Here is a 25,570-nt window from a genome sequence, read left to right as displayed (position 1 = left end):
TATCTTTAATATCTACAACAGAGCCTCGCTCAATAAAACGTTAATTGTTTTTCTTCATAAGAGCTGCAGAATGGAACAAATTTGGATTGGAGCGTCTACTGTAATGTAACACTGTCTGGTATCTAGTGGAGAAGGCACAGGGATAATAAAGGCACAGTTATTGTCTTTGGAAGCAAGTCTAAGATCAAAGGCACTTGGTGTGTGCAAATAGGGCAGCTTGAAAGTGAACCCTAACAGCATCTTAAGTTTTGACAAGACTTTAGAATCCATATTGAATGTTAGAAGCGCCTTTTTCAGATAGCAGGTTCTCTAACCTTTGGACCAACTTAACCATAGACCCTAAATGAAGTGTCCCCACCCTTCTTTTCTCTCCGGTCTGGCAGACACAGGATGTCACAGGAGATCTTTCCCAGGAGATCTTTCCTTCATAGTCAACATGCAGGCTGCTATGCCCTGTGCCCCAAAGGTCTCAACACACAACATTATTAATAAAACTAGACAACGGACTCCAGGGACTACAATGCTTGAGAAAGCAATAGCAATGACAGCTCCTGTTCGCCCCCAAACACCTTTTCTACCATTGTCCTCTGACCATTCTGAAATTGCTTGAAGAGGAGTTATATTTGCTGTAGTGCCTCAATTTACTTTCTGTGTTTTATTTCTCCACTCTTCACTCCGGGTTCTAATATCCATGGAAATGACTACACAGAACTTGGAAAAACTAATCCTTAAAGGGTTTTTAAGGAAGCTCACAAGTAGTAATGTCAGTGGCGTGTGCTCAGGGTTGAGTTGTTTATCAAGACATTACAAAGTTTTGTCCAGCCTGCTAATAGATGCCCAAGGATATACCATTTTACTCTAAGCCTTAACCAGAAGGCATTCAGTTTAAACTCCCTGGATCAGCAATCCGGTTCCCAGAATAATTGCCCAGAGGCATCTCACTCCACTGAGCCTTAGCCCAAAGGCACTCAGCTCTATGTGAGTCAGCAAGTCCAACTTCCCAGTTAAGTGCCCTGGGGCACTCCACTCCACAAGCCAGTCTCCTACACCAAAGCACCTATCTTAATTTGCTCGATGGGTTGGGAAGTCCATACTGACTCCAGGTTCTGCTGTTCCTCCTCTGATGGAATAGCTGTCTTATGGATCCAGGAGGTTCACTGCATGGCGATCTGAGATCCAGAGAATATGCTTCACTCCTGACTCTTATTGGTAATGAGATCCCTCCTGCTTCTCAGAGGGCTCATTTTATACATAGCAGGATGAGACTCCAGGGAATCCTATTTGAAATTACTCCCAGGTGAATTCTATCAGTATCTTCCCCTACCTTCATACCATATCCATGCAGGAAAAGGTTGTTCGGTAGGAGTTAGAGACTGTGGCTAGAAGAACCATATTAAATAATTCACTGCCCCTGCACTTGGAACTCCTAAGTGATGCAATACAATCTATATGTTACCCACAAGTTCCTATTAATTCCCTGTTCTTAGATAATCTGCCTTCAACTTCTCTGATGGTCTCTCAGGAAATCGTGATTTTGGAATGTTCGTTCTTGCTTCATCTGTATAAAAATGCTGACAGGTAGCTTGTCTGGTGGAGCAGCCATCTCTATATATGTGGGCATTTTCCCCAATATAGGCCCTCTGTACTTTTAATAAGTGTCTTAAATTTACGTCTATAGCATGTGGGTCTCTGACGTAGGACATCCTCAGGACACACAAGGGATAGCCATAGATCCAAAGCAAAGGTACTTTTGTTTTTGCTAAAATGAGTGGTCAAGTTTTTAGCACTATTGTTCTCTTGGTTCTTTCTTTTTCAACAGCTCTCTCTGTAACTGTTGAAATTAAGTCAGAATAGCTTTCAAGCCTCACCCTTGATAGTGGGTGGGGGGGGAATTAGGGCCTGCTTAGAAGAGATACAGAGCACACTGAGCATGGAACACAGACCCAAAGTTCTCTCTGAAACATATTCTACCTCAAATCCACTTTCATTCAAGCATATTACTCTGCTTCTTCTTAGATGCTTGGGAGCCATGAGAATGAATAAGCATTGCCTTTAGCCATCTAACAGCTCAGGGACTAGTAAGGGCATGTACACAAACACACCTAATACAATGTGGAAAGCATTTTATTACAATTTTAGGGCCGTGTAAGACACTTTGGGTTGCTAGCATAAGGACTGCCTGAGCACAGAAAGCAAATGCACACAGGTGATAATAGAAGATGGCTTCACTTGAACGACTCTTGCATGCTAAGAGCATTACATATGTTAGCTCATTGATTTTGTTTTCAGATTCATTGGGATACAGTTTATACACAGCAAACAGTTCTATGAACTTGACATTGTGCAGTTCTGTGAACCTGACAAACATACTTGATCATGTAATTACCACCACAATCAACATCACCACCACTTTATTGTTAGCTCAGTCTTTCAAAGTAAACTTCAGGCCTGTACATATGTAAATATATTTATAATGACAATGGGGAAATGGATCTATGTACATATATTCATAGTTTAATATTAAGGAAGCAGATGGACATTGAGCCTCTACTCAAGTACTCCCTCAACACAAGAACACTACATTCTAATAATCTGGCATTCTGAGAAGCTCACCTTCTAATACAATTACTAAAGGCAAAATGGGTGCATAAGCAAATGTGGTGAAGAAAGCTGATGGTGACCGGCTATCAAAAGATATAGCATATGGGGTCTTAAAGACTTGAAGATAAACAAGTGGCCATCTAGGGGGGAAGCAACAAAGCCCACGTGCAAGAAGCACACCAACCTATGCGATCACTAGGTGTCGATAGGATCAGGTATCAGACATCAAAGAACAAAAAAAAATCTTATCATTGTGAATGAGGGGAAGTGCAAAGTTGGGACCCAAATCTCATCTGTAGGCAACTGGACATCCCCTTGAAGAAGGGTTCCAGGGAGGAGATGGGCTAGTCAGAGTTCAGTATAGCGCTGATGACACATACAGCTTTCTACTAGTGCTTTAATGCTTCCTCCCCACCAACTATCATGACCCTAATTCTATCCTTCAACTATGGCTAGACTGGAGCATGTACATGGGTACAGATAAGAGCTGGAAACACAGGATATCCAGGACAGATAAACCCCTAGGGACCGATATTGAGTATAGCCATACCAGGAGAGAAGGGAGAAGGTCGGGGGAGGAGGGGGGAACCGATCACAATGATATACCTATAATCTTCTCCCACGGAGGAACAACAGAAAAATGGGTAAAGGGAGACATCAGTCAGTGCAACACATAAAAAAATAATCATAAATTATCAAGGGTTCATGAAGGAAAGAGGGTGGAGGAGGGAGGAGAAAAATGAGATACCAAGGGTTCAAGTAGAAAGAAAATGTTTTGAGAGTGATGATGGCAGCAAATGTACAAATGTGCTTCACACAATGGATGGATGGATGGATTGTGATGAGAGCTGTATGAGCCCCCAGTGAAATGATTTATTAAAAGGAAATGGACGATCCGTGAAGTGAAGCCTCTGTGCTTTTTCAAAATCATGCAGACAGAGATAAGCCCCTCCACCTATTGATTCATCTCGTCACTCATGAATAATGCCTGCTAACTTTTGGACATCTGCTTACTGCTGTGTGCTGTCGAGTTGATTCTAACTCCCCATGATCCTATATGACAGAATAGAACTGTCCCGTTGTAGTCCTTACAGGAGGATATTTCCAGTGTATCTTTCCTATGGAGCCATGGATAGGTTCAAATTGCTGAATGTTTGCTTATTCATGGAGCACTTCACCTTTGAGCTATCTGGATACCTTTGACACTGTGGTAGGCTCTTTGACACTGTGGTATCATGATCAAAATAGAACTGCATCTTGCCTTCATGTCATTTGTTGGTCAACTAGGAGTTTATGAGGCCAAATGAACACTTCCATGAAGTGAGCTTTACTTTCCATTAGTTTTCTTTTACTTTGGACCACTTTCACCTCAAGGTGCTTTGTGCTCTGTCTTCAGGATCATAGGGTAAAGACATTTTTTATCTCCATTTTCAATTCTTCCAATGAATCGCTAATGATCTTTATCATCTATTTTTAAATTTCCCTGGAAACTCTGTTTTTATCTGCAGCTGACCTGGGTGAAACAGTGTTGACTCCTAACAATCAAAACCTTTGCTCACCTTTAGTTTTTCATTCAGAATTATGTACGTGGAATCAGTTGAGGTGTCTATGATGTTGGCTATTGTTTCTTCTGTTAATTGCTGATTCTCTTCAATTAGGGCATGAACAAGAGTAATTCTTTCGTCACAAATTGAAATTATGGTCTGCAGCTGTGGGCTTCATCTTCAATGTTATATTGTCTCCACTTAAAATGAGTCATCCTCTTATAAACCTCTGATTTCTCTGGGGATATATATCGTTCCCATAAACTTTTTGTAAAGCACCAATAAATTCTCCATTCTTCCATCCCAGCGTCACCATAAATTTGATATTTGTTTTGATTCAATTTCAGCCGAATTCATATTACTCTGATCAGGGCTCTTTTCAAATTGATTTTTCATCCTAGTGTCCCCATCGATATTCTACTCAGAATCTTATGCCAAGTTAGTACAACTTTATTTTGCTATAAAACAATTTTTTGAAATCCATGCATAGTTTTTTTATGATAAGTATTTTCCATGAATTCTTAAAAACCTCTCATGCGTATAGGAATTGTTGAATTGCTTTGTGTTGCTGTGTAAATTCTAAGCAGCAATGTGTGTTTTTTTAAGATGGTAATGACTAAGACTGAATAGGGAACACGAAGGAATTAACAGGGACACCAATTTTTAAAAAAATAAATAAATTGACATCTCAATAAAAACACCAAGGAGCATATTTTCTTTTCATATAGGTGAACCTCCCAATTATCTTAATTAATTTTTAGATAACTGTGAGTTGCTTCAAGTAATCTTTCATGCTGTGCTACGGGGTTACCACAGGTCCAAAAACAGGTATTGAGCTTTACAATGGACTGTGCTGAGTAGTATGAATTCACCAGTGAGAATACGGGTAGGTCCACAGCTCTTATGAACATTCCATTCTCATAAGAAAATGGTACTAAGAATATATTAGTACTAATCAAACAGTACTTTCCGATTGTGATCCACTCTGTCAATGTAATTTGGGGTATTCTGAGAGCAGCCCAATGCCATAGATTTGCCCTGAAATACAATGTAACACTTGATTTACTGCCTGCTGCTTCCATGAGTGATTTGTGGATTCAAGTAAATTGAAAAATTTAAATACTTCAGTACGTTCATTGTGCATCAGGACATTACATACTGATTCACTTTGAGGATTCTTGTTTTCAGTATCATCTATACAGAAGGCTGCAGCCAGCAATGTTGTGTTGTCTTCGTAGTTGATGTTAGTCTTCCGCTAATCCTGATGCTGCTTTCTTACATATTGAATTGGGAAAATCTGCTGCAAAAGACCTCTTTAGCTCTTTCCAGTCAGCACCAAGCGATGGGCATCAGGCCACAAGACCAGGGGCAAGTGAAAGCCCTCCCACAAGAAAGGGAAGCATGACCTGGGACACTCAGCTGCCAGCACTAAGATTGGCACCTGCCTCTTCCACACAGTTCACTTGAGAGGAGGTAACAAGAAGTGCAGGGCCCTAAGGCTGAATGTGGGGAACTTCTGGGCCCCCAGAGGGTTGTTCTCAAAAACCAGGGAGCATTGATGTTGTCTAGAATCCACCCAACAATGAGCTGATCGGAACCAAGACCTGGCGAGGAACTGCATTGTGCTCGTGGTCATTAACAGCGCATGGCACTGCCAGCCAGTGGTATGAGTCCCACTGTACACTGCTCTTGGCTGGAAGAAGGGGGCTAAACTGACTCCTGAAGTGCAAGAGTTATCAAATAAAAAGTGATCAAGGACAATTCAAGAAAAGTATGCTGAAAGGAAAATGGATGCCCACATCAGTAATCTTCTGGAGGAGCCGTTCTAGCGGGGCAAGCTTCATGCCTGAATCACTTCAAGGCCAGGCCTGTGTGGCCAAGCAGAGGGCCATGTGCTGGAGGGGAAGGAGCTGGGGTTTTATCTGTGGAAAACCAAAGCTCGAAAAGGCAAATACATCTTCCCATCCTAGCACATGTGTTAGAGGTGTTTATTCTCAAAAAAACAGGAATGAAAAGCTATTTAAACTATAAAAAACAAAGATGTCATGATATTTTAACTGTCTTATATTCACATAAAAGCTGGACAATAAATAAAGAAGACGAAAGAAGAATTGTGTTATGGTATTGCTGAACTGGCAGAAGGACAAATAATTCTGTGTTGAAAGCGGTCCGGTTAGAAGTTCCTCAGTAACCAGTCTGGAGAGATTTCAGCTCACTTACTTTTGACTTGTAGGGACATACGGAGGGACCAGTCTCTGTGGATGGACATCACGCATGGTAAAGTAGATAGCTGCTGAATAAGTGAAAGGCCATCATGAGATGGATTGACATAATATATGCTCCAGCAATTGACGCAAACATAGCGACAATGGTGAGGATGGTATAGGACCCGTGTAGTGTTTCATTACACCGTACATAAATTCACTATGTGTTAGAAGCAATTGAACAGACCCCAACAATAACAAGTATGAACATAGAACTCGAGGAAAGTGTTCCTTCAACAAGAATTGTCAGGAAGACCGCTCAGTATACAAACTTTAAACTAAAAATATATATTTAAGCCGCCTTCTTCTTCTTCTTCTTCTTCTTCTTCTTCTTCTTCTTCTTCTTCTTCTTCTTCTTCTTCTTCTTCTTCTTCTTCTTCTTCTTCTTCATTGTTCAATCATATCCAGGAGAATTTTACATTCATTACCACATCAGTTGTAGAGCATTTCTGCCTCCTACCCCCCATCCTATGGTTAAATTGCATGAGGGTGAAAAGGAGTCAGTTTGGTAAATAATTGTTGGAAAGTGTTTTCCAGTTACTGGAAAAAATAGTGTGAAGACAGGAGGGAACTGGCCAAGTTCAGACAACAGTGTCAGTGGTATGCAGGATACAGCAAAGACCAGACTATCAAGTTTCATTTTTATTGAGAATGCTTAGAGAAAACATTCACAAAGAAACAACCTCTTCTTAAAGCATCAAGAGCATAGGTATCCAGGGGAGAGGTTTCAGGGGCTGGCCCCAATCCCAACTAAGTGGACACCTGCCCCTCCCCCAAGAAGAATTTATTTCAGAGGACAGCACTGAAGCTGCAGCTCAGGGAAAGGGCCATGTCTGATCAGAGCACACAGGAGCAAATGAAGGGGGAGGAAGAGGGAGTGAAGCACATCCTGGCCCACCAACCCTTGAGGTTGATATCCCCACTTAGAGCAGCCAATTCACAGAAAAGACCATGTGGCCAGCCCCACTATGTGACATGACATCCCTCACTGATGCATAGCCCTACAGGAGACAACACTGGATACACAGTGTGGGAATTGTGTCTAATCTGACCCACCACACCGAGGCAAAACACTAAGGGTGTGCGATAGAACAGCAAGGGTAATAGAGCAATGAAGTCCACAGGGAATATCAAAAATAGATTTTGGGACCAGGGCATGGCACCCCATCAGACTCCACCAGAAAACACTCCTAAAGGCCAACAAACAATCCATGAACTAACTACAGGCTTTCCTTTTTTCCCCATTTTTTTCTGTTGTTGCTTTGTTTTCTTTTGGTGCTTGGTTTTGCTCTGTCTTGTTTTTGTGCATGTTATTATCTCTGCAGGTCTGTCTAAATAAGATAGCCTGGATGAACAATCTGGAGGAGAAAACCACGGGAGCGATGGTTGCAGGGGGACATGAGAGAGGGGGAGTATTGGGAAAAGGAAGTGGTGTTAATTCAGGGACAAAGGAACAACAAGTGATCCAAATTGGTGGTGAGGAGGGTGTAGGAGGCCTATTAGGGCTTGATCAAGGGTAATGTAACCAAGAGGAATTACTGAAACCCAAATGATGGCTGAGCATGATAGTGGGACAAGAGGAAAGTAAAAGGAATTAGAGGAAAGAGCTAGGAGGCAAAGGGCATTTATCAAGGTCTAAATAAAGGCATGTACATATGTAAATATATTTATATATGAGGATGGGGAAATAGATCTATGTGAATATATTTATAGGTTTAGTATTAAGATAGCAGAGGGACATTGGGCCTCCACTCAAGTACTCCCTCAATGCAAGAACACTTTGTTCTATTAAACTGGCATTCCTTGATGTTCACCTTCCCAACATGATCACTGAAGACAAAGAGGGGCATAAGCAAATGTGGTGAAGAAAGCTGATGGAGCCTGGCTATCCAAAGAAATAGTGTCTAGGGTCTTAAAGACTTGAAGGTAAATAAGCAGCCATTGAGCTCAGAAGCAACAAAGCCCACATGGAAGAAGCACACCAGCCTATGTGATCATGAGATGTCGAAGGGATCAGGCAGCAGATATCAAACAACAAAAAATGAAATCATTGTGAATCAGGGGTAGTGCAGATTGGGGCCCAAGACCCATGTGTAGGCAACTGGACATCCACTTACAGAAGGATCGCGGGGAGGAGACGAGCAAGTCAGGGTGCAGTGTAGCAAAGATGAAACATACAACTTTCCAATAGTTCCTAAATGCTTCCTCCTCTCCCACTATCATGATTCTAATTCTACCTTACAAATCTGATTAGACCAGAGGATGTACACTGGTACAGATAGGAACTGGAAACATTGGGAATCCACGACAGATGAACCCTTCAGGACCAGTGCTGATAGTGGTGATACCAGGAGGGTCAAGGTAGGGTGGGATGGAAACAGGGAGTTAATTACAAGGATCTACATATAACCTCCTTCCTGGAGGATGGACACAGAAAAGTGAGTGAAAGGAGACATTGGATAGTGTAAGATCTGACAAAATAATAACTTATAAATTATCAAGGGTTCATAAGGAAGGGGGGAGCATGGAGGGAGGGGGGAAATGAGGAGCTGATACCAAGGGCTCAAGTAGAAAGCAAATTTTTTGTGAATGATAATGGCAACAAATGTACAAATGTGCTTGACACAGTGGATGGATGAATGGATGGTGCTCAGAGTTATATAATTCCCCAATAAAATGATTAAAGAAGAAAAATGAGCATAGGTTTCCAAACTGTTCCTTTTCAGAAAAAAAACTTACTCAGTGCCCCCCTGGCAATTAAAAATTCTGTACTATAGTTCGTTATCCAGGATAAAGGAAAAGTATCTGCTTTGATAGTTCCTTTTCCTCAATCATTTCAGTGTCCCCCAGGATGTGATGTCACTTACTCTAGGAAATGCTAATCTAGAGAATCTTCATGTTTATAATTTATGAGGTTGATTTCAATAAATAAAACCATCTTCTTCTTGGTAATTTCATAGTTTATATTTCAACTTTTGAAACTCAGAAGTGTTATTTAGAAATCCTCCTGCCTTCAACTCCTTTTATAAGTGTAAATCTCTTTTTACTTATTAATGTGTGATCTGTTTCCCTCTCTAAAAGTTATGTTCCAGGAAACTAAGGCATTTGTTTTAGTTCACTGCTCTTTCCCCATCGCCTAGGACAGTGTCTGGCACGCACGGATGTTTGGTACATCTTTGCTTAGTAAACTAATGAACAACAGTAGGATCAGAGAGAATCAAGATTGGGGACGGTCTTAATGTTCATCTAGCACAGGGTGTGGCGAACTTTCTCGGTGAAGGGCTGCCCACGGTCCTTGAGTCTCTTCCAATTCAGAGTGGCTCTGCAGCAGCAACTACGCAGGACAGAGTAGAACGGACCCAAAGGAATTCCAGCGTTGTGTTCCATATCGAAGCAGACTGTCTCATCTTTCTCCTCAGAGGAATATGTAGCTGGTGGTTGAGCCCACCAGCCTTTCAATAGCACAGAGATGCTTAATCAGGGCCACAATGGTTCCCTTTGGAAGAGTCATGATCAAACAAAACACTCTGCTCTCAAGTTCATTCCAACTCATAGCAACCCTATAGGACAAAGTACAACTGCCCTATAGGGTTTCCACGAATTTCCTTTTTCACAAAAACTAATTGTATGACCTCTTTTACCCACTGAGCAGCTGGTGGGTTCAAACTGCCAACCTTCCAGCTAGCAATGTAAGTTGTACGCCACTAGGACTCCTTTGTCAAAGACTAGGTTTTAACTAGCTTAGGCTTTGTTTGCCATATATTTCCAAATACAACTGTTCAACCCTCCGACTAGAGCCTACAAGCTGCCTTGTCTTCATTGGGAGGCACGGTGCATTAGATTTGCAACTCAGTGTCCCAGGGAAGCAGAAGAGAACTGCCCCAAAGGATATTCTAGGCTATAATCTTTACCAAAGCAGATCACTTCATGGTTTTACCTGCGGAGCATCTGTGTGTATTTGAATGCTAATGCGTAAGCTTTGTGTCCCCTAGACCCCTTAAAAGCCACGGTAGACAATGCTTAAATGAATGGGTGTGGCAATGTTCTAATAAAATGTGTTTACAAACATAGGCTACAGGTCATCTTCGGCCTATGCTGCATTATTTTCCAATTCCTGTATCTCTCTATTGGGTAGGTTACATTGTGCTGGCAATCCTTGAAATTTCAGTTTGTAGAATAAAGGTGATCTGCAACCCCCTTAGGTTACATGACAGTCACAAACCACCTGTGATTCGCCTCCTTCAGTGGTCTCTAGCCGAAACATTGTTAATTTTACAAAAGCAGGAGGAGAGAAACGGATGAAGCCATGTGTTGGTTCCTACAGCTTTGTCTTAGATGTGGCACCCAACGTTGAGACTCCTACTTCCCTGGCCAGAGAATTGTGCCAACCCATTTCTGTGCCGAGAGTGGAGTGTATAATTATCTTGAAGAGAAAACACTGTAAGTGGGGGCACTGGACATGAGTGAATGACCATCCTACTCAAGCACATGCTATATCAATAGTGGGTTCTCAAGAGCATCACTGCCATGTCAACTTTGAATGCCACTTGTACCCTTCCTATGAAGAGGGTTCTTTAAGGACCAAGGCAAATGATTTGGTTTCCTCAAAACTTCTCTGACATTTAAAAACTTTTCGTTATATTGTGTTGCATTCCATCTGGCTGTGTCTTTCATCTAAGGGTTCCAGGTCTACTCCTCAAGATCCCACAGAGTAGACAGTGAGTCTTGTGGCTACAAATGCTCCTCAATGTAGGAGGGAGTATTTCCTCATTGTTCACTTTCGGGGAGCCCAAACCTAGCCTCTCTACCCCCAGGTGGATGCCTTTCTTCGTGTCCTAGGGTGGAAATGACCCCTCATGGAGAGCCGAACTGCTGAATGATATCATAGCCTTTTCGCCCTTTCTGCACAGTTTCACCCAGTGAATTATCGTCTTATTTTCATTCCACTCCAATGAGCTGTCAGCGATGGATACTGTAATTCACAGCAATAGAAACACAAACAGATGGGTAATTGACCTGCATGCCTTCATTACACTGGAGTTCAGCTCGGCTGCTGGAGCCATAAAGTCCTCTATCTGCCAGTCTGAAATCCCTGGGCTTTCACGAGGAAGGGGATCAGGCCGACTTTCTGCAAAAGGTGCAATCCTAGTTGCTGTTCCGGCCACCTCATGCATTTCAGAAATGGACAGATTTTGACAAGCAGAACTTAGCAAGTACAAGACAACAGCTGGGACTCCTATAGGGCTCAGAGATGTCTACAGGGGGCCACATTTCGATGCAAGAACAGTGGGGAAAATATTTATACGCCACCAAAATAGAATCTATTTTTCTCGCTTCCTCTTGATACTGTAAGAGTTCGTGCGTTTAATACTTAATGAATTAGGTTGGAAAAGAGCAACTCCATAGGGAAAAAAACCCTACATATTAGTCAATTATAATATAGACTAGAATAAAACAGTTGGGCAAAACCAGCCCATTAAGATGCCAGACTCTTGCCTTGAACTTGACTTAGATAGAGCCAAGGTGTTTGCACACTGACCTTGGCTACACAAGGTCTTCCCTGATCATGGAATGCCATGGCTGTTCTTCATCTATTCAGACCTTGCTCATGCTTCAAGGTGCAACCTGTCTCCCATACCCACCACAAAGACATCACAATTATTAGCTCCAGATCTAGTTTTCTTTGTTTTCATAGCAGTCCAATGGTTTCATCAATACCTGAAAAGCATTTATTGAGCCCCCACTCCATTTCTCTCACGATTCTACTTTTCTATGTTTTAATCAATTGTGGACTTTCTTTCTGGTTATATTATGAGCTGCAAAAATAGCGTGACAGCTACCTCTGATCTCCTCTGACTTCTCAAGGGGCAAGGAGACTCCAAATCCACAGACGAAAGCCTGTTTCTATCCGTGGAAATCCACCGTCCAAGGTCTTCCCTGGCAACACCTTCCCTATCGAATTCAATAATCCACAGTAACGTCTGCACGGCTCAGATGCAATGCCTGTGCTCAGGGTTTTTAAATGTTATTGGTTTTAATTAGGTGGGTTTTTAACCGGTTACAATTCAGATTTAGGAACATTCAGGATACAGGTCTTCTATCAGGAAATCCGCTTCCCAATGGTGCTCCAGGCACACTTTCCTCTTGCCCTGGAGCTCTGGGCGTGGGCTCTGTCTGATGGATGAGGCAGCATCACAAAGGTCCTTAAGCTCTTCTGCTTGAGTGTCCAAAGGCATCCTATTCTGTTCTATAAGCAAGCATCCTGCTGGAAGGCACTCTGCTCTGTTACTCTGTGGGCCCGGAAGCCCTCCACTCTATCTGTGGTGTTTTGATTCTGCCGCCTCAACATTTTACCATTTCTTGCTGTCTTCCGCATCACAAATCCCTGCCTCCTAGACCAAGGAGGCTCTCTGTGCAGGGATCCTGGGTCCAAAGGATGCACTCCACTCTGATTCTTCCTTCTTGGTCATTGTGAGAGCCCCCTTCTTCCCTTGTGAAACTGGCCACCCCCCACATTATGGTTCACATAGCTTATTTTCAAGGCTCCACTTCCACAAGGGTGCCATGTCCCTTGTTGGCAGGTATCAAGCTACATAATCCCCTGGGTGGGCCCCAAGTGCTTCGCATTTGCATGGTTCTCCCCAGGCTTTTGTTGGGACTTGACAATACCTATGGCTAGATGGGCCATGTGAAGTAATTCACTGCAGCTTGTGAGCTTTCATGTTGACTCTCCTTGTAGTTCCCTGATGTCCTTAGAAAGTAGGAAAACTGTGCTAAGCTTTTTTCTTCATATTCTCCAAAAATTATCCATATACTACTTGCTAACGGAAAGAGGAGAACACTTAGAACTCTTGTCTTCAAAGATCAGGATAAAGGACAGAGTAAAAGATTGGTTCTGGGTCCATGTGAGCCTTCAATATCGATTGATTGAGTCTTCTTTAATAGACATTCAGTGGTCCCTAAACTCACTGAGAAAAGCCACTTAAATCAACTGTTTCCTTTACACGGCATGATTGACAAGGTCATCAATGTAGTTCTCTAGGGATAAAATGTATAAGGGTGGAAGGGGAGACCCCAAACGTTCTTTTTGCTATTTCAGTGTCCCTGATGGTTGAAATTGAATGTGAGTCCACAGATCTTTTCCCAAATCTCAAGTAGACTTACTGCTAGTAATACACAAAGATATCCACTGGTGTAAGAAATTATGTTCCTCCAGTGAGCTCATATTGAGCCCTGGTGATTTCGTTGTTCTACTTTGGGCTGCAATCAGTAAGGTCAATGGTTCAAACCCATCATCTGCTCCAAGGAAGAAAGATGGGACTTTCTACTCCTGAAACAATTGCCATCTCAGAAACCTACAGAGGCAGCTCTCCTCTGTCCTGGCAGGTTAGCATGAGTCAGAATTTTCTCATGGGGCAGTTTTGCATTCAGCTAGCATGAAAATGGGTAGTTGTTTTTTTCCCCTTGGTACTTCCTTCATTTAGTGAGTTCCTGCTGTTACTGCAGCCGCATATCAAGTCTAGTTCATAGCAGCCGCGCATGCGGTGAGAGACAATTCTACACTTGGCCTTATTGCCCACTCTAGTGGACAGGCAGGACTCGCGTCCTCTGAAATCCTGCTCTCTAAACGACACCCTTTCACTCAGTAATGAATGTTACGGAAAAAGCAAAAGATCCTGAAAGAGAGTGTTTATCACGGTACATTTCAACTCAAACTCAGAGGGTTTGGGAAGGTCTGAGTTCCCAGGGAGCCACATAGCGATCTGAGGGGAAAAGAACTCAGTCACAGGACAGAGCAAGGACCAGGACTATAGGAAGAACAGGCTGGCACATTGAAAGGGCCGAAAAAAGGGTGAGATGTCTGGCATGTTCCAGTAAACAAGAGGATATTATCTGAGAGGAGGGGGAGAAACAGAGGCATCCCATGGCGTGACAGAGAGAAGCAGAAGCCAGGTCCCAGCCCGCAAAAGCTGCTTTAAAAGAACCCAAAGCTATGTGTGTTGGTGGCGCGTGGGAGGCAGGACTGGGCAGGGTGGGCAAGCATCGGGCAGAGAGAAGCCGGGCGGCACAGGTGCTGCATTTTCCCTCCTGCCCACTCAACTCGGCCGCACAGCGAAACGTTCCATTTAAAAGTCTAACAAGTTCTGGTGTGTGTGTGTGTGTGTGTGTGTGTGTGTGTGTGTGTGTGTGTGTGTGTGTGTGTGTGTGTTTGAAAGCATAACAAGACAGAGGGAGGGAGGAATATTCCATATGTTCAGTGTGGGTGAAACTCAACTCTTGTCTTCCTAGGTGTTGTGAGATAAAATGTCGATGCTCTACAATCTTGGCGGCCTTTTTCACTCTCGCGTTTTCTCAGTTTTCCTTTGCGTGTGTGCGTGTGTGCGTGTCTCTTTGGGAACTGTGAGGACAGAATCTGCTACCCCAGCCGGCAGCTGTATATCTTTCAAACTGGGGTTCCACAGGCCAAATCCCAATCCAAGTTATTTATGACTCCCATTGAAGCCGGCGGGATCCAGGCGCCGATCGCTGCGGTCAGCACTGGGCGTCTTTGTTGGACACCGGTCATCGGGAGAGGGCTCTGGCCGTGACTGCTGTGTGAACCTCCGCTGCCGTGGAAATGGTTATGTAACTTTAAATAGTAATGGCATTTTGCAGGAAAGTGCTTTTTAATTGCTGTGTCTTCATTATTCTCTTTCAAACTTGCCTCAGAGACGGCTCGGCATGTTCTGCGTTTCCATTTTTAGATAGCAGCTAGTTTTCTGTTTCAGCTGCTGTTAGAAACCCCCAACCTCAAACTTGATCTGTTTTCAGTTGCATGAAATAGGCTAGGTAATACTGCCTTTTGTATCATGGCCAAGTGGAGAAATGATTTGACGCAATTTTCTAAAAATGCTCTCCCCGAATTCCTTTTGGGTTGGGACCAAGAATAGAATATTTTATCCCCTACAAAAGGGAGGAAGAAAATGATGAGCAAGCTAGAAACATGGGACCGAGAATGTGGTCCAGAGAGCTCCTTCCAGCAACAGAAACATAACCGCAATCCAGAGACCCAGATGCCTATAGGGGATTGGGATCAGCCAAAAATAAATTTTGCTTTGGAGGCGAAAATGGTGGTATAGATAAAATGATTCAATAATACATGTGCTGAAAGAATCGTAGACTCGGTTTAGAAAGGACATTTACCCTTACCTTGTTTCACCTACTGCTTTACCATCTGAATCCCCTGTCCTGTAGCCTAGCGAAACAATGGCTTGGATTGGGATGGGCGCGGGATCATTCTTGGTGCGGTATTTCCCCCTCGGCAGCTCTGTTACAGCCACCTACCTGTTCCCCTGCTCTTCCTCCAGTGCCCATTTAACAGGAAAAATATAGGCCCTCTTTTTAAAATGATTAACGAAGGCTCCATGCCTATTTGAAGATGGCTTTCATGAGTAGCCTTTTCTTTGGAATACTCCTGAAGATGTTGAATGTTTATCAAATTTCATAACAGGAGTGGCATCATTGTCTTAAAAATTAAGATTGGTATATATTGTTGGTACTAGGAACTCTTCTAAACATTTTGCATATATTATTCATGCAATTCTCTCTACCACCCTCTGATATTGTAGTTATTGGTACAAGTTCCTGAGGCAGCTCTGAACCATAGAGACTTTATTTCCAATCTAAAGACGTACTGCCCGATCGCGCACGCTCTTCCTAATAGTTGCTTTGTTCCAACCGTAGTTGTAGTGATTTTGTTCATCATTTCCTTGAGGGGCTTCCTCTCGTGGAGTTCTCCTCTGGGCACACTGGTTTCTCCGGGTACCATCCTCAAGTTATGTGAGGTGAAAAGTCCCATCATCCTTGCTTCTGAGGAGCATGCTGGCTGTACATCTCTCAAGGCAGGTGTGCTCATTCTTCTTGCAGTCCCTGGTGAGGTAGTCAATATTCATAGCCAGCACCGCAATTCAAAGGCAGACATTTGGCATCTGTCTTCTTTATTCATCGTCCAGCTTTCACATGCCTAGGAGTCCATTGGAAATGCCATGAGTTGGGAGAGACATCTCTTGGTCCTCTAAGCGACGTCTTTGCTTTCTGACGCAGAAGTCTTTTGTGGCATCTTTGTTCCCTTACAGAAGCCTTTTGGGTTGCTGATTGCTGCTTCCGTATGCATGGGCTTTGGGTTCAAGTAGAGTGAAATCGTTGCCAACCTCATTTTTGCCCCCTCCATTTATCAAAATATTGCTTGCTGGCCCTGGGGTGAGGATTCTGTCTTCTTTAGTTTGCAGTGCAATCTCCACTGGAGGCTGCAGTCTTGGATCTCCACCTGCTTTCAGTCCTCTTCATGTTCAGCAAGCAGGGCTGTGGCATCACAATTGTGAAGGATGCTATATAGTTCCACTTGTTGGATTATTTTCTCAGCATACAGATTGGATAATTATGGTGAAAAGATACAGCCGTGATGTGTCTGCTGTTATGAAGCCACATGATATCCCTTTGTTGTGTTTAAATAGCTATCTCTTAGTACATGTATGGGTGACACATGAGCACAGCGAAGTGTTTTGGGAATCCCATTCTTTTTTTTTTTAACAATTTATTGGGGCTCATACAATTCTTATCACAGTTCATACATATACATACATCAATTGTATAAAGCACATCTGTACAGTCTTTGCCCTAATCATTTTTTCTCCTCTTTCTTTTTTTACATTTTATTAGGGACTCATACAGCTCTTATCACAATCCATACATATACATACATCAATTGTATAAAGCACATCCATACATTCCCGGCCCCAATCATTCTCAAAGCATTTGCTCTCCACTTAAGCCCCTTGCATCAGGTCCTCTATTTTTTCCCCCTCCCTCCCCTTTCCCCCCTCCCTCATGTGTCCTTGGTAATTTATACATCGTTATTTTGTCATATCTTGCCCTATCCGGAGTCTCCCTTCCCCCCTTCTCTGCTGTCCCTCTCCCAGGGAAGAGGTCACATGTGGATCCTTATAATCAGTTCCCCCTTTCCAACCCACTCACCCTCCACTCTCCCAGCATCGTCCCTCACACCCTTGGTCCTGAAGGTATCATCCACCCTGGATTCCCTGTACCTCCAGCCCTCATATGTACCAGTGTACAGCCTCTGCCCTATCCAGCCCTGCAAGGTAGAATTCAGATCATGGTAGTTGGGGTGAGAAAGCATCCAGGATCTGGGGGAAAGCTGTGTTCTTCATCGGTACTACCTCGCACCCTAATTAACCCATCTCCTCTCCTAAACCCCTCTATGAGGGGATCTCAATTGGCCGACACTTGGGCCTTGGGTCTCCTCTCTGCACTTCCCCCTTCATTTAATATGGTATATATATATGTATACATATATACATATACACACATATACACATACATACACACACTTATATCTTTTTATTTTTTGCATGATGCCTTATACCTGGTCCCTTGGCACCTCGTGATCGCACTGGCCGGTGTGCTTCTTCCATGTGGGCTTTTTTGCTTCTGAGCTAGATGGCCGCTTGTTCACCTTCAAGCCTTTAAGACCCCAGCCACTATCTCTTTTGATAGCCGGGCACCATCAGCGTTCTTCACCACATTTGCTTATGCACTCATTTGTCTTCAGCTATCCTATCATGGAGGTGTGCAGCCAATGATATGATTTTTTGTTCTTTGATGCCTGGTAACTGATCCCTTCGGGACCACTCGATCACACAGGCTGGTGTGTTCTTCCATGTGGACTTTGTTGCTTCTGAGCTAGATGGCCGCTTGTTTATCTTCAAGCCTTTAAGACCCCAGTCACTATCTCTTTTGATAGCCGGGCACCATCAGCTTTCTTCACCACATTTACTTGTTCACCCACTTTGGCTCCAGCACTTGTGTGGGGAGAGTGAGCATCATAGAGTTCCAATTTAATAAAAGAAGGTATTCATGCATTGAGGGAGTGTTTGAGTAGAGGCCCAAGGTCCTTCCGCCACCTTAATACTTAACCTATAAATATAGACACATAGATCTATTTCCCCATCCTCCTATATATATTTGCATGTACATGTCTTTGTCTAGACCTCCGTAAATGCCCTTTGACTCCTAGCTCTTTCCTCCATCTCCCTTGACTTTCCTCCTTCCCTACTACCATGCTTCGTCGCCACCTGGGCTAGAGTATACCTCTTCTCTAAGCAACCTTACCCTTGATCATTTCCCACCAGGCCTGCCACTCCCCCCTCTCTACCATTTGGGGTCCCATGTTTTTCCCTTGTCCCTGTGTTTGTTAACACCACTTCCTTACCCCCCCTACCCACCCACCCCAAATCCCCCCGGAACTGTCAGTCCCGTTGTTTTTCCTCCAGATAGTTCATCCAGCCTGTCCTATTCAGACAGACCTGTGGAGACACTAACATGCTCGAAAACAAGACAGAGGAAAACAAAGCAACAGTATACAACCAGACAACTAAACAACAAAAACAAACCACCGACAAAGAACAGAACAAAACAGTTCACAAGAGAAAAGCTTGTAGTTAGTTCAGGGATCGTTTGCTGGCCCTTAGGAGCATTTTCTAGTCCAGTCTGTTGGGGCACCACACCCTGGCCCCAAAGTCCACTTTCAGCATTCCCTGGGGACCTTGCCACTCCATTCCCTTGCTCTTCCGCTGCACTCCCCCAGTGATTTGCCTCGGTGTGGTGGGATCAGGTCAGGTGCAATTCACACACTGTGTCTCCGGTGCAGTCCCCTGTATCCCCCTTAGTCACTGATTGGCATCATTTCTCATAGTGGGGCCAGCCATGTTGTTCTCTCTGTGGACTGGCTGCTCTACTCAGGAACATCATCATCACGGCCTGGTGGGCCAGACTGTGCTCCACTTTCTCCTCCTGCCCCTTCATCTGCTCCCGTGTGCTCTGATCAGATATGTTCATCTCCCGGAGCTGCAGAGTCAATGTCGTTCTTTGGAACAAATTCTTTTCGGGGGAGGGGCAGGAATCCACTTAATTTATGGTGCTGGGGTCAGCCTACCAGACCTCTCCACTGGGAATCCCATTCTTAACTAGGCTATCCAATGCCTTCACATCATCAATTAAACACAAGTAAACATCTTTTGGGAAATCTCTCCTTTGAGTCAGCTTCCGTCTGCCATCAGCAATGTTGTATCCCTTGTTGCCTTCTGAATCCTACTTGAATTTATAGAAGATCCCTGTTGATATATTGCTGAAAGAATTTTTGAAATATGAACACTTTATTTGTATGTAATATTAATGATAGTGCTTGAAATGTTACATTCTATTGAATAGTCTTTCTTTGGGCTGGGCCCAAATATTTATATTACCCTGTTGATTGGCCAAATCTGGATATGATCCTGTTGATTTTTCCAAAAAAAACACACATTAGTTTTTGATCATATGACACCTCCCAAAATGATTAACATCTCCAGTTCTTTTTGGTAGAGTGACTGTGCTTGTCCAGGTGGACTGGAGAAACAAATCCATAGACACTTATGTGTATAAGAAAGTGTTTTCTATACAAGAGCACTGAATTTTGAGAAAACACCCCATCCCAGTCCAGATCGGGTCCATAAGTCTGATATTAGCCTATGTGTCTGATAACAATCTATAAATTCCTCTTCAGACTCATGAAACATTTGCAATGACGCCGAATGCAGGAAGATCATAGACTAGTGGGTAGAAGGTCTTGTGGATCCAGTGGAGGTAGAAGCCTCTCAGCACTAGTGCAGGTCGCCATGTGGCTTCTCCAGCTCCAGGGCTCTCCTGTGGCTCCGTGTGTCTTGTCATCAGGAATACCAAGCAGCTCGTCTGTGTGTATCTGGCCTCCAGGCCGCTATTTATCTCCATCATGCCTCCAAATGAGGTCATTAAGCTGTGACCTGATTGGCAGGCTATACTCCACCCCTTTGACAGATTATGTATTTTAAATATTCCTTTTATTTTTAGATGTTCCCTACAGCATTTAATATTTTGCCTAAATACTGCTTCAGTATTATAACACAATGCTTGCTTTTTTCCCCCTGCAGTTATTTCACCCTGAGAAGTGCGGGGTGTTGGTCTTTAAATTGTTTGTTGTTTTGTTTCCTGTTTCTGGTTATTTGCACATCCCATTATGATACTTCACTTTGTTTATTGATCTACCTTTTGAAATCTTCTTCTGATTATTTTTACCTCATCATTTATTCTGTTTACGTAGCTATTATAGTATCAAGAACATGATAAAAATCAAAATAAGAACATTTTACATTTAGACTCTGATTTTGTGTTTGTTTAGAAAGCACCTAACTTGGTCATAAAGTTCCAGCAAGTATATTGCTGATATTTTTGAAAACTGAAAAATCTATTAGGACTTATATTCCAGAATTTTAGACTGTGGATATACAGACTCAACATAGTATTCATTTCTGAACATTTGTAGTAATAGCAGTTGTAATCAAAGTAGGATGTTCTCAGGAAAAACTAATAAATAAATGACCTTACATGCTTGTGTGGGTGTGGTAGATTCCATTCTGATATAAAACCTATCCCTGGATTTTATGAAAAACCTTATCTGATAAAGAAGGCTTCAATAATTATATTTTGTAATTTATCCTTTTTAGTTTTCATATTTGACTCGTTGGATTATGTGATTCTAACATGCTTTGCAGTTTCAAAGGGGCAGCTGAGACCCCGAGGCCCTTGTATAAGGACAGTCCTCTTGTACTGGGCTAATGGAATGGAGCAGAATAGACGTTTCAGAGCTGGCCAAAGTTCCGATCAGAGAAGTTGAAATAACTCTCAACCACGCAAGTGGAGGCGTCACAGGATTTTTTTTTTTCTGCCTGGTCTTGGCAGGCCCAGATAGATTTTGGTTTTGTTACACCAAAGAAATGTAGCAGCTTCGAATTCTTACGCACCACCTTTTCAAACTGTTAATGAAACACCTTTTTTAACCTTTCTCTATCCCCTACCTCCCCCCTTTTTTTCCATGTTCTTGAACAGGTCTTCAGATAATCTTCCCTCAGTATCTGCAAGAGAAGTTTGTCCAGTCAGCCTTGAGCTACATCATGTGCAACGGCGAGGGGGAGTACGTGTGCCAGAACAGCCAGTGCAGGTGCCAGTGTGCGGAGGAGTTCCCCCAATGCAACTGCCCCATCACTGACATCCAGATCATGGAGTACACGCTGGCCAACATGGCCAAGTCCTGGGCTGAAGCATATAAAGACCTGGAGAATTCAGGTAGAGAGCTCAGTTTAGTGACACTGCATGAATGTCCAGTCTAGAGAATAGAGCTCATGTATAATTGGAACTAGGACTGCTCACGGGAAAACGTTTCCACTCTGTCCTTTGGCAAGTCCAGAACCTTTCCTGCCATGGAAGAGGGACTCAAATAATGAAAATAATTGGATTGTATGATGCATTGTATCTGTTGTATCCAGGAGATAGAAAAGGTAAACTACCGATCATGTCACTTTCTACAGTTAACATTTCTACATGTTAACTGCAGGAAGTTAAAGATAGTTGTATTGATTCCCAAGTCTCTATGTCCATGGGTATCTTTCTATCTAGCTATCTACCTATTATTCATCTCTTTAAAGCAGTGGTGCTCAACATGTGGGTCGCAACCCCTTTGGGGGTCAAACGACCCTTTCACAGGGGTCACCTGATTCATAACAATAGCAAAAATAGAAATTATGAAGTAGCAACGAAAATAATTTTATGATTGGGAGGGCCTCCATAACATGAGGAACTGTATTAAAGGATTGTGTGTGGCATTAGGAAGGTTGAGAACCACTGCTGAAAAGAATTCACAACCTCCCAACGATGGGAATTTATTTTCAGGGGACTCAGTCCTTTCCTTCCTCTTGTGGCGAAGCAAAACGCAGTTCCGGAGAGAAAAATCAGTCCCCCCAAACCACACAGTCGCTAAGGAGTAAAGGTGGAGCTCTTGCTGCTTGGGACTTTAAGTTCTATGGGAAAGCCAGGCATTAATCACATAGCCATACAAGGGCTTATACAAGTGCCTATGCTGATCAGTATGCATTTCAAGAAGGATGAGATGCCTTGAGAACCGCTGGTTTGGAATTGGGAGTTCACGTGGTCAGAAAGGACCCCATGAGCCTGAGTTCACTGAGTAGAAATTTAAAAAGTAACTAATTGTAGTGCAGAGTTCAAAACATGAAGGTGGTCACACCAATGGAAGGCCATCACAAGGGGCCGAGGAGAGAGATGACTATGGATTGGATTGAGGTGATGGCACAGATGGGAAGACAGGAAATATGAAGAGATGTTGATGGAAGAATTGACACAATTTGATATTATATTGATTCTAAAAGTTGAACTGGCATCCAACTTCCCTGTTTGTCTACCTGGATCAATGTTAGTAATATCCTTTGAGCAAGAACACATTGAAAGGTTTGGGAAGAAGATCATGTACTCAGTTTTAGAAATGACAAATTTGATAGTCCTTGAGATTACCAAAAGGAAATGGTACATTAGCAGTTAGAATATTGTATAGGCTCAATGAGTATTTGTCCAGTGAGTGGATATATACATACAGAATCTCTGTTTTTAAAGCAACTTGTATCCCTCCAATCTATTACTACTGCTTCATTAGGATCAGTAGCTGTGCTCACGTATGATAGAAAACTGTGTCAAGGGTTATTGTCTCGCTGAAGCTTCGCAGTTGGTGAATGGCGGCATCCGGATGGAATCCAGTAGAGCCTGATTCCAAATCAAGGGATCACAGCAGCGTTTTGAACTTTCAAATTTCACTTCATCCCCCAGGCCCAGTTTCCCTCGTCTGATAAATGAAGGGACTTGTTTGTGTTTTTAATACTTGAATTTATCTACATTTTTATCCAGGAAACTCTTTGATCAAACACATTCTTACCTTGAAGCCACTGTGTAGCAGAGATAAAAGCAGAGCCCCGTTGAGCAATATTTGAAAATGACTGGCTTCGCTAGGCTGTAACCCCTCAATCCACTCTGGCCACACGTCCCTAATGGAGCGATGGATGCTTACTAGCCTGCACCCATTAGTCCATGTGAAGTCCTAGGGAAATTGCTAAAAGAGAGTGCTTTATGCAGGAAATGCATTCTGACCATTATTTGGCCTCAAACAAAAAAGGAACTTTATGATAAAATACTTTTGCAAAGAGATTCTCCTAATTGCCAAAAAGCAGAGAGGTCGTGTCGGCTCTGTGCATAGACAGTTGGGATCCTTAGTATTCAGTCCTTAGGAAGGAAGGGGAGCCACACTGAATGGGTGGGTTCAGAAACACAAAAAGCTCAGAGGCTGCCGAATCAATCATCTGTGTGTTGCACTTTCTGTCCACAAGGGTACACGTTTGTCCTAGATGTTCCTGTACCTCTCCAATTGGAATGGCTTCACTTTAAGCAAACCATGTGGACATACATGCATCTGTGCCTTATGTTTACATGTGTTTTCAGCCTCCTAACATGGACGACTCAGTACCAGGTATTTGGAAGGATTAATGACCAGTCCAAAGGTACAGCCCATGGACTTGGTAACAACTCCAGGGTGTTGGTGGCCAAATAGAACTTGGTTTGCACATATATATTCGATATATCCTTCCTTCCTCAGGAGGAATCCTTCTACTTCTAGACACATAAAGAAGGTTACATCATTCAAATGTTAAGTTATAGTTTCTCATTTGACCCTAGGTAGGCTCACTGAAAAGACTAGAAAGAACCCTTTTAAGGTTCAACAGAGTCCAGTATACTATGAGCTTCCCCTGGAGGGGAGTTGGGCAGCACAACCTCATGGGACCAGTCCCCTGTCACCAACTAGGTCACGGAGTAAAACAGTCAGTGCAGCATCTGTGTTCTCCTTTCAATCTGATACTCTGATTCTCTGAGTGTGGCTTGTGTCCCTTGTCACCTCAGGAAAGGGGGTGTTTGGAGGATAAGCCCTTTTCCCTGGGTCACTGAGCTTTTCATTGGTCAAGACGTGATGTGAACGTAGGCAAATCTGATCACCAAGCATGAGGTAGGTACCAGAGAGCCTCTGGGAGTGCAGGTCTTGTGTTTTGAGAACCACTCACTTATTCATGTCCTTCCAACATGTTGATCTTCAGTGTGCTTCCCTGTATGTGTTCATAGGAAATTCAGGAAAATCAGAGACAGCTAGAACCTGTGTAAGTGGAATACCTGTCAGAGAAGAAAACACAACATATATCGAGAAAGGCACTCAGACTATCCCATGTCAAAAGCAGAAAACTTGTGAGCCCTGGAAAGAAGGCCATCCCATTGAGTTCCAGCGCTCACAGACTTCACTGTCTAAGGTGCCAGGAAGAGCCACGCTTTGGCTCTAGGCCTGAGGTCTTACTCTACCACTTACTGCCTCTATGATCATGGCCAAATTGCTTAATGCTATGTGCCCTACTTTCTATAGAATGGACAATGAAGGCACTTACTCCACAGGCCAGATCTCAAAATTTGTAATGTGCCTAAAGTGGTTAGCCCCTAGTGTGTACTGAGTCTTGTTTAAGTACTGCTTAAGTACAGCAAAGGCCTTCTATAGCTCCTGAACTGGAGGTCCCATGGAATAAAGGGGAAGTATTAGGCCTCACATGGTTTGGTTTAATTTGGTTGTTTTTTTTTTCCCAATTACTTTGCCATTTTCCCCCTGCAACATACGTCAACTACCAATTCTTTGCTTCCCCCATTGGTGGCAGAGAAGGTGGTTCAAGGGCTGGTACATTAATCAGTCTGGTTCCTTTAGAGAAACAAAGCCACAGAAATTCATGCATAAGAAAGAATTTTATATAAAGGGTAAGTGCACATCAAGAAAAAACCCCAACCCAGTGCTGCCCAAGCCAACAAGTCCTCCTCCACCTCACAAAACACACACTATGATTCCAACTGCAGGAGGAAAGTCAAATCACTGAGCGTGTAAGCATCTCAGCGCTGGCAGGGGTCTCCACACGGCTGCTCCAGCACTCAGGGCTGCATCGGGGTAGGTCCTTGTGGCTTCTCCTCAGGGATGTCTTGCAGGAAGTGAGCCTTGCAAGTTAAAGCAGGGAATTGGCCAAGGCAGCTGCACCCTGGGCCAACCATCACAAAGCAAGATAACTGAACACTAGAAAGGCGAGGCTCACCAAGCCATTTATCCCTCTGCCCTTCATTTAACCCCACATGTGTGTATTGGCCAGGTTGGCACAATAAACTTACTACCTCAGC

The 25,570-nt window shown here is 43.2% G+C and overlaps 1 protein-coding gene across 1 annotated transcript in view; it reads left to right on the top strand.

The window, feature by feature from the left end:
* BRINP1 (BMP/retinoic acid inducible neural specific 1) overlaps positions 1-25,570 on the top strand; it is a 216,740-nt gene that overhangs the window by 159,078 nt on the left and 32,092 nt on the right. Inside the window, exon 6 of the mRNA XM_075559034.1 lies at positions 21,368-21,604. Coding sequence (XP_075415149.1) covers positions 21,368-21,604 — 237 coding nt within the window. The remainder of the gene's footprint in view (positions 1-21,367; positions 21,605-25,570) is intronic.

The sequence above is a fragment of the Tenrec ecaudatus genome, chromosome 10 (genome assembly GCF_050624435.1).
Source record: "Tenrec ecaudatus isolate mTenEca1 chromosome 10, mTenEca1.hap1, whole genome shotgun sequence".
In the NCBI taxonomy this organism is placed as follows: Eukaryota; Metazoa; Chordata; class Mammalia; order Afrosoricida; family Tenrecidae; genus Tenrec; species Tenrec ecaudatus.
This window is presented reverse-complemented; position numbering and strand designations above follow the sequence as displayed.